The 9,471-nt window shown below is 45.1% G+C and overlaps 1 protein-coding gene across 4 annotated transcripts in view; it reads left to right on the top strand.

Moving 5' to 3' along the window:
* The first annotated feature begins 284 nt into the window (after positions 1–284).
* Positions 285–9,471, top strand: part of CADM1 (cell adhesion molecule 1) — a 396,491-nt gene continuing 387,304 nt past the window's right edge. For 3 of the 4 annotated variants that reach the window (XM_024570894.3, XM_045204118.2, XM_024570893.3), the window contains exon 1: positions 383–537. In XM_024570894.3, coding sequence (XP_024426662.1) covers positions 414–537 — 124 coding nt within the window. In that variant the 5' untranslated portion in view covers positions 383–413. Of the gene's footprint in view, positions 538–9,471 lie in introns of all 4 variants that reach the window. The other variant, XM_024570895.2, reaches the window with a different exon arrangement.

Raw genomic sequence — 9,471 nt, 5'->3', positions numbered from 1 at the left:
CCAAGGGAGATTCTCCAGTCCTTGGTCTGATATAGTGACTGGTGTAAACATTCTTAATAAAGGTGTACCGGAAGCCAGAACCGCTCCCTGGAGCCCGAGACCCCACGCACCAGGCTCCTGGGAGGACACTCTTTCCTAGATCCCGAGCAAGCGAAAAAGAATTCTAACATAAACATATTTGCATAGGCCCCTCCCCTTGGTCCCGCCCCTAGGTGGCGCGGGCGCGTCGCGGAGCGCCAGAGCCGGGGGGAGGGGTGGGGGAGGAGGGAGTCCTTGGAGAGCGGGGCTGGGCTCTGAGCGCTGTGATTGGTTGGTTCAGACTCCACCTCCAGTGCATGTTATTAGCATCTCATTAGTTTTCCGCTTTGGCTCCAGAGGAAGCCACCGCCGCCAGTCTGAGGCAGGTGCCCGACATGGCGAGTCCTGTGCTGCCGAGCGGATCCCTGTGTGCGGCGGCGGCGGCGGCGGTGGCGCCTTCCGGGCTCCGGCTCCGGCTTCTGCTGTTACTCCTCTCCGCCGCGGCACTGGCCCCCACAGGTAGGTGTGGGCACCGGCCGGTCGGCCCCCTAAAGCTCCTAAGGCACCCCAATAGCCGTAGCCAAGGAGGGGTGGTGGTGGAAACGTTTCCATGACAACCGTCCCCCACTTCCTAAATCTGAAGCGGAGGGAGTGTGGAGAGGAAACTCAGGGCTAAGATGGAAGGGGCTGAAGAGATCGGTCATTCCCTCCTCCCTTGTCCTGCTGGGTGTGCATTAAGTCCTTAGGGATGGCTGCACCCACACCTTCTCTTCCCGGCTTGGCGCGGAGTGGAGTGAGGATGGGGGCCCGGGGAGGGTTAGAGAAATGGGGGGAAGGGGATGGATCGTAGGCGCCCCGCACACCGTCCGAACTCGCTGTTGTCCCCGTAACTTGCAGGTCCTCGCGTCTCCCAGGGCTGCCCATTCACCATCACCTCTCCAGTGGGTCCCCCAAGTCTCCATCCCCGAGGCCCTCCTGCCCCCACCCGCTATGGCTGACTAACAGACGCCTCCAGTGTGATCCCTCTGTGGTCCACAGGATATCCCCAGACTTGTCTCATCGCTCCTTCTCTCCCTGCGCTCTGCCTTTCTCCCCTGTTTCCCGAGCTGCGCGCCCCTAGTACTCCCTCCAGCCGTACCGCGTCCTCTCAGCCCCCTCCGCCCGGCTGCGGGTTTCCTTGGCTTTGCTCCAGGCAGGGAAAGTTACTCACCCCGGCCCCGCGGGGGGCGATTGCTGTCGCCGCCTCTGCGGGTAGAGCGGAGCTCCCGCAGTCGGCCTGCCTCACTGCATCCTCTGCTGCGAGTGGGGACACCGGATTTCCAGTCTGCCCGTTCTTTTGGCAACACCGGGTGGTGGAGGGAGCGTTCGCGGCCTTTGCGGCCAGATAGGACCTTGGGGCCTCTACGCGCTCCCTGTGCTGAGCTGTCGTGGGAATTTGGCCAGGGGCGTTTGTGCACGCCCCGCGCTTTCCCTGAAGACGCTGAGCACTCGGCAGGAGCACGCTGTGTGGCTGCCGGATTGCCGGGCGTGTTGGCGCTGTCGGGAAAGAAGAGGGCAGTGTTTGCTTTTTCTAACAAAAGGGAGCTGGAGCTCTTTCCCAGCGGAGAGGCCGGCGGTGCTGCACCCGGCTTTCCGTTCCCGCCACCGTCGAGCTCAGCGGTTGCGCGGCGTCCCCGCGACCCTGGCCTCTTGCTGCGGGCTTGGCGCGGGAAGCCAGGACCGGGAGGCTGGAGGCCGCGGGGGGTGGAGGGGGGTGGGGAGGTGCTGGAGGGAATGCAGCAGGGCTCTTCTCCCGCAAATCCCCTCCTTGCAGCTTCGGAGCTGCAGGACCCACGAGCAACAAGTGGCGGAGGACAGCTAGAGCTCAGCCCCCACCTGCAGAGCCCCGGGCTCGTGCCCGCGCAGCGCTGTAGCCACCTTGCGGCTCCCCGGGCGCCTCTCTGCCTGGGCTGAGCCTTTTGTTTACACGCTAGAGGACTCACAGTTACGTCAACACCGCAGGAGACACGCTGTAGGAAACAGGAATGTCTGGGGGTGCTAGCTTTGGATTTGGGGGTTGTTGGGTTGGTCGCTTCCTCCCCAAAAACAGGCTTGAAAGGGAGCTCGGCTTGGGGAACATATTGGGAACGTACAGTGGTGGGAATCTGGCAGCAGCTTCAGTTCCAGAGCTGAGGATTTTTTTCTTCCGTGCCACGGTCTGTCTTTCTGGATGTTGTTTATGTGTTTTTCCTCTGTGGATTCTTAATTTATGAGTTAGGAGATAATTGGGCTCAGCCGATACCGGTGTGGTTACAACTTCATTGCGGGTAATGTCTCCGACTGAATGGGTTCAATAAAATGTTCCTGAAAAAGATACTTCGTGTTGCTGCATTGTAAAAAACGCCAGTGTCAGTTAAACGTGAGCTTGAGTAAAGGCTCGGTAACTGGTGCATAATAGAGGCAACAATAGACTTGTACTGGCTGCAAAAAAAGGGGAGGGGGGAAAGCGCTGGTCGGGGATATTGCCTTTCGACTAAAAAATGGGAGCCGTGCAATGCCGCTTGGCAGCAAAGTAGGATTAGATTATTCCTCCTCTGTCAAGCCTACTCATTGAAGACACCAAGTAGTAGCAACAGTACTATATTTGTAACTATCTCGCGGTAGAAAGAAGTTGCCTTCCCAGCGAGGGATTTGTGCTGACTTAGAAAGGAGCGGTCTGGAACTCAACCGTGCGTGTCAAAGCTACAAGAAAATTCTGTTGCCAGTTACCATGGAAGCAGCTTCTTGCTCTTGTGTATATCCCTGTTTGTACTCTGGTTATCAGATTGTGTTCAAATTAGAAAGTAATTGGGTTTGATGTGTAGTGAGAGGGTTAGATGATTTTCTTAAAATCTTTTTTTGTTTTGTTTTTTGTGTGTGTGTGTGTGTGTGTGATCAGTGTGAAAAAGGGTCTTGATCTTGCCCGAAGGTCCTAGACTACCAGACTAGATTTCAGGTGGAAACCGGTGACTTTTCCCCCCCCCCCCGTAGTCCTCTTAGTTTAAGCTTTCTCAGAGGCCTCCAGTTCCCACTCCCAGGGGTAGAGAAACCTGTTGGAGCTGTCTTCTAACTTCATTAGGTTTGTTTCATTTATATCCTTGCTGGGATAGCGATCTAGGGCCCTTGTCCAGGTTATGTCTTCCCCTGTAACTGAATCCATCCATTCCCTGGAGAAAACCTTCCAGCCCTCCTGTGGTGTTTGGATGGAATGGATGTTAATGAAATGCAGCTAAAATGGGGTTTTCTAAGCTCACTCCAGAGTAAATCATGTCTGTTATGTTTTAGGTGCATGCATGATGTTGTTTCTGATTCCCCTGGGGACCAGTGGTTGGTCATCCACCTCTTAGCTTTTTCAGCTTTACAGAGGATGTCTGATGGGTGGGGGTTTGTGGTGGTGATGGGAAGCTCGACGGCTTAGTTTTGCTTGTTGTGGCCTGTTGGGGCTTGAATACCAGGGATAGGGACTTTACAAAAGTGCTGCCCCGCTATTGTTGCCTTTCCTTGCATCACATTGAATAGCTGCAGGAGGGACTTGCACTTGTCTTTGATAGCTTTGATAAAATATCCCTCATTAATGCCACTTTATATTTGCAGTGTGTCACTGGAGACGCACAAGGCTTCATTTAGTGACTTGTGTGACGAGACAAGCTTGCATTATTTGCCGGGGACATTTTGGAGGAACAAGAGACCCATTGAGCAATCTTTTGAAATGAACAAATACGCAAAAAAGGGAGGAATAAAAGAGGAGGCAGTTCTCTGGAACAAAGAGCTTTATTCATATGGATGTTGTACATGCTTCATCCAGTTTTGTCCAATGACCCTCCTGGTAAAGGGGAGTAGGACCTGAAAGAAGCCAACAGACAGGACATTTTCCCATCCTCTCTCACTTCCTGATTTCATATTCTTATCTGAGTTGGTCATCAACTCCCTGACTGTTCATCTCACTCCACACCCTCTAAAACCTCAGAAGGTAACAGGTTCCTGGGTCTAAAAGGGAGATTTTGAAATCCTTTCTCCCAGTTCTGAATTTCAACAGAAGAGAATGCTAACTACCTGTTGAGATTGATGGTCATTGGAGGATATATTGGTTGAGAGGAAAGAGATGTCACCTATCTATGACATGTGTCAGGAAGTGGTTGATAGTGAATGTCAGATTGGAAAGATGCCTTGCAATTATATTAACCTGACTATTTATATTCAAGACATGCTGTGAAAACCAAAATCCAAAATTTTAATTGTCCTTAATGGAGCTCTTGAAGTTTTTTAGTGACTTTTGCCCACACTTGCTACATTTTGGCCTCATAATATACCTGGATTCTTATTATACTTTGGCCTATGTTTTAAATGATTTTCAGGCCTTAAAATATTGATAATATTGCTGTGAATATAAACTGTCTTATTCTTTGGGTTTCTGTATGTGACACTTTAATGCCTAATCAGACACTTAGAATTTACATTAAAAAAATTGTTGTTTTTGTTTGTGTTTAATAAAAGGCCCATTTGTACGTGGGTGACCTTTTTAAATTGGGCCAAACTAATCAATGCTGTGATTTGAGGAAATTTATCAGCATATGAAGAAAATTTATAAGAAATAAATCCAAAGGATTCTGTCTCTTCCTTGGGAAGAATAGTACTGACCATTATGCTGGGCATTTTTAACTGAAAAATCCGGCACAGAAAGGAGAAATCACACAGCGACATCTGTTGCAGAATTGAAAATTTGCTGCTTTCAGTTGAAAGCAATTAATACCATATAAACACCTAATGGTATCAGTAATTGTATGTATGTGTGTGTACTCATACAAATATGCACATATACACATATGTACAAATATACACACAAAGGAACTCACCCAGTACAATATTCATACACACATTTAAAAAGTATTTCATAGAAAATGTATCATTTCAGCACCAAAGCTTTTTTTCTTAATATTACCTGTTGAGGAATTTGAGATTCTAATAATCATGGAATTTTTGAAAGGGGGAGGACCTTATTAGAAATCATCTGGTGAAATCCCATAATTTTGTAGTTAGGCAGCCGAAGCCCAGAAGGGGAAGGACCTTGCTTACCACTGAACTGAGACTGTTAGCTATGCATCTTAGACGGAGAGCAGGTCCAGGTCCGTTGATGTCCAGCCAGTGAACCATCTCATCCACCTCACCCCAGCAGGGATTCCCAGTAAGGGATATGGATCATGGGTAGACAATATCTTGGCTAGGAATAGTTTGTATTCTGAAGGCAACAATATTAATTGCTGTTTTAAGTAATAAACCCATGGATCAGAGGAGTGACCTCTGGAAAGAAAGGACCAGTTCTTGGTAAGGTTGTCTTTGGTGTTGACAAATGATTCTGAAACCTCTGGATTTTATTTGACAGCCACAACATGAACGCCATCTGAAACCACCTTCATAGGGGAGGGCTCGGGATTTATGTTGCTGTAATAAGTGCATGAAAACTAGGTTTCAGAATCCTCAGTTTTAGGTTTCTAAGCTTTTGACTTGCCTTTTCAAGGGTTGATATTAACAATAGAACTTTTCCCACATAACTAAGGAAAAAAGGGAAGGACCTTAAGTCAAGAACGAGAACACATCTTGATTTTCTTACTGGGTACGAGTTCCTTTTGATTATGCGGAGGAAAAACTGAGTATAATTTGTTTCTTTTTAAAGAAAAAATTAATTTATTTTTGCAAGTTGACTTTTTACATTGATCATATTTTCTTTATTTTTCCATTTTATTATTAAAAATTTCAAATATATGCAAAAGCAGAAAGAATGCTGTAATTAACCCTGTATGCAAATCACCTAGTTCAGTAATTACCCACCCACGGTCAATCCATTCTCTGTACATTTCCTCTCCTCCCAGATTATTTCAAACAAAGTCTGGATATTCTATTATTTCTTCTGTAATTTACTTTAGAACGAATCTCTGTAAAATACAGTCCCCTTTTTCCAACGATCTCATAATCACAGTATCATTAGTTGAATGTATATCTCCCCGACTGGTATACAGAATTTTTGTCCTATCCTTGCTTTACTGAGGAAGAAAGAGAGAAGGCTTGTTGTGGATAAGGCTGAGGCAGAAACCAGAGAAACCAGAGTTTGATTACTGCCTGTACTGAGGAGACCTTTTCTCGTGGTTTGGTTTATTTTGAGCAAGGTTTTGTTTGGATCGGATAAGATGAGTTATATTGTTGTGTAAATATGGTTGTATAAATATGCAGTAATTGTAGCTAATCCATCAACTGTGGTGTGCTATGAAAAGCACCCATGGCGAGATTGCATTTCCAGTTGTTTTCATAATGAATACTCTCCATCTGAGGACCTCTGTAGGATGGCTGAGATAGATAATCTCATTCGTATATTTATCTTTAAACGCCTCCCTGGCATTTTTTGAATATAAGGACTAAAGGAAAAAATTTCTTCTCTCATTTCTAACTGGGCTTAGTGCTAATTTCAGCCTGTATTCTGTAACTGAAGTGACCACAAAATGCTTTCTGTTCTGTGGGAAATCCATACAACAAGCTGTGAGTATTTGGGCCATATTTTTGTAGGATGCGGGTGAGGGGTAGGGACAGAAAGGTTGCTATTTTTACTTTTCAGTATTTGTCCCATTGATTTAAAATATGAATTTTTAATTTTAGCTAGAAATGTTGAAATTCTTCAGTGTTAATTTCTGAACTACTTTAGTTTTTTTGGAAAATAGGTTGGTTCCATTTTACAAGGTTCGTGCAATGTGTGTGTATGGGGGGGGCGTGGTGTGAGTTAAGAGGTTCTTTCTCAAATGTATTTCATGTGGACCACAATCCTGAAGCATTTGGTGTTTTGGTTTCTAGCCAAACAAGCAGTTACACATGAGATAGTTTTGAGGGGTCTGAGCAGCCCTAGCCAGGTAAAACCCGCCTCCTACTCCCCTCTGCCCAGCAGGCCAAGGCACAAAGGAATGAATGCCTGGGGTCAAGGTTGGGGAGCACCACCAAAACTGGATACACAGCCTTTGTTTGGAAACCATCAGTGAAGGAAGAAACCCACTGGAATGTTTGTAATTATAAGTGGCACCTCCTTGGTTAAATTTCAGAAGCCACAGTTTCTTTTTCAGAGATTTAAATCGCAGGTTCTAGCCAGCAGCTGCTTTTGTGGTTAATGGGCAGTTTCTCTTTGAAGATCTTCCAGTGCTGGATCTCAAAAGCTTTGGTGCAGTTGGCCTTGAACTAAGGTTAGAAGAAAAGGAGATGGAGGTATTTATATACATGTGTGCAGCAAAAGTGACGTGTGGCCTTTATTACTACTTAAAAGACAAACTGGGCAGTAAGGTTGAGAGAAAATCTGTTATGGCTGACAGGTGCCTTGAGTCTCTTAAGAGAGTTGTAGAGTGGGAAATTTTTTTTCTGTTAGTAGATGTTTTACTGGAATATAGTCATTTGACCAAACATTTTGATCTAGATATTTCAGAAATGTTAAATAGGCTTGAAAAAAAAGTGCTGTGATATGTATTTAAATGCTACTCAGTGTTTGAAGTTGATATTCCAGTGACATGGATTTTTAAAAATGCCTAGAATGAGTATCTTGCTCTTGGCATCCTTCCTTGGTAAAGTAGGTGCTCTAATTCCTCTTCAGCTATCCGGCACTGGACTGCAATGTTAAGTTGGAATTAAGTTGTTAGGTTCCTGGAGGAGGCAGGGAGGAATCTGCCTAACAACAAAGGGTCCAGCTGCCCCATATCTCCCATTGTCTGTGTCGTATCTCCACTTGACTAGGATTAACCTAAAAGCTAACATGTCAGAGATTGAACTTTTCATCTTTTTCTGTCATAGGTGTCAGCTTTTCTCAAAGTCTACATTATTGTATATGACACCATCGGTACCTAGGTCTCTCAGGCCCCTAAATTTGGAGTTTTTTTCCCCTCCTTAACTTTCACTCTTGGATTGAAATAAAATGGGCTGATTGTTTCTTCACAACATTTCTCTGGAAGCTTCAACATCTTTCCTCGCCAATCATGTTTTACTAGCAGAAGCTTCTTTAGCTAATTCTCTTGACCCAGCTGCTGCTAGTCAGAATATGTATCCCTACCGCAGTTCAAATTCTTCTCTGGACAGGATCATGTCACCTTCCTTTCAGAAAACCTAATCTCAGATTCTTACTTCTTGCTGAACACTCTTTTGTCTTTACATTGTTTCTTCCTTGATTGCTGTCTCACTCCATCTCTAATTGTCCTCATTTCTTACTACTTTTTAGCCCAATTCTGATGGGACTGGAAGACTGATGATTCTGCAGTGAACCGGAGGAAGAAAGTGGTTCCACTGATCAGTCTTCAGCTGGTTGCCTTTACATAAAACTGCTTTCTTAGCTGATTTGGATTATAGGTGTAGGACAACTGATTGATTTACTTTGCCTACCTTGAGAATAAACATCTCCCCTTTGCATCTTTCAATTTAACTAACACATCCTTATCTAAAATATACTCCAAAATAGACATTTCTTTTTCTGCTTTGTAGGTATATATGCGTATGTGTGTGTATATATGTGTGTGTGTCTCTCTTTACAGTAAGCCAAAGTGTATAGATATTATTCTGGCCATTACTTTACTGACGATTTTAAACTTTAGAGTGCTGAAAGTGTGTTACGCCTTTTTGGTGGTACGTGTTTGAGTAAGGGCAAATTACAAGCTGTCAAGTAAAACTTTCAGACAAAAAAGGTAATAAGTCTTTTACTAGTAGAAAGACTTCAGAAGGGTCAGAGTCAGGGGGCCTCATCTGGAGCTGATGAGTTGCCATAAATGAGATCAGCCACTCTGAAGATGATCCAAAATATGAACCACCTTAGAGAAGTGGGTTAGTGCACATGTTTGCTATGATTAGTTACTAAGAAGTGGGGAGCCAGAAGGGAAGTGTGCTATAACTCAGGCCTATATTATAAGCCAGTATTTTAAATAGTTGGGCCTTTGGGAGCAGTGCTGCCTGGCTAAACACAGTTGTCTCCAGCAGCGTGGCAGATTGCGTTTTAGTTGATAACATCGTGGGTGAATTGTCCCTGACTCAAAAAGAAAAAAAGAAACCTTTTTTTCTCAGTCTAATTGCTAAACTTCTTTTCTTAAGGATCTTTTCAAAGCCTTTATCTGGTAATAATACCTGCCACGGTGGTTCAGGCCTTATTATTTTTTTTTCTTTGTCTGGGTCCTTCCTCTGCATAGTTCAGTTTTTGCTAGTAGAAGGTTATGTGTAGCACGATCATTCGGTGATATGAAAAGTTGATTTTTGTGGAGTATTTTGGGACAGTCTTGGGGAAAAGATTGTGTGTTAAAGTGCGGTATGTATCTGGCTTTTTGCCAAATATACCTGTGGCAAGCCAAGCCACCCAGACCTCCATGCAAGTCATCAGCTTGATTGTCTCTTCTGAATAGGAAAGAAACATGGCTTCATTTCTCTTGCAGAAAC

Source organism: Desmodus rotundus, chromosome 5 (genome assembly GCF_022682495.2).
Source record: "Desmodus rotundus isolate HL8 chromosome 5, HLdesRot8A.1, whole genome shotgun sequence".
NCBI lineage: Eukaryota > Metazoa > Chordata > Mammalia > Chiroptera > Phyllostomidae > Desmodus > Desmodus rotundus.
The sequence above is the reverse complement of the archived record's forward strand: the minus strand, read 5'-3'. Positions and strand labels throughout refer to the sequence as shown.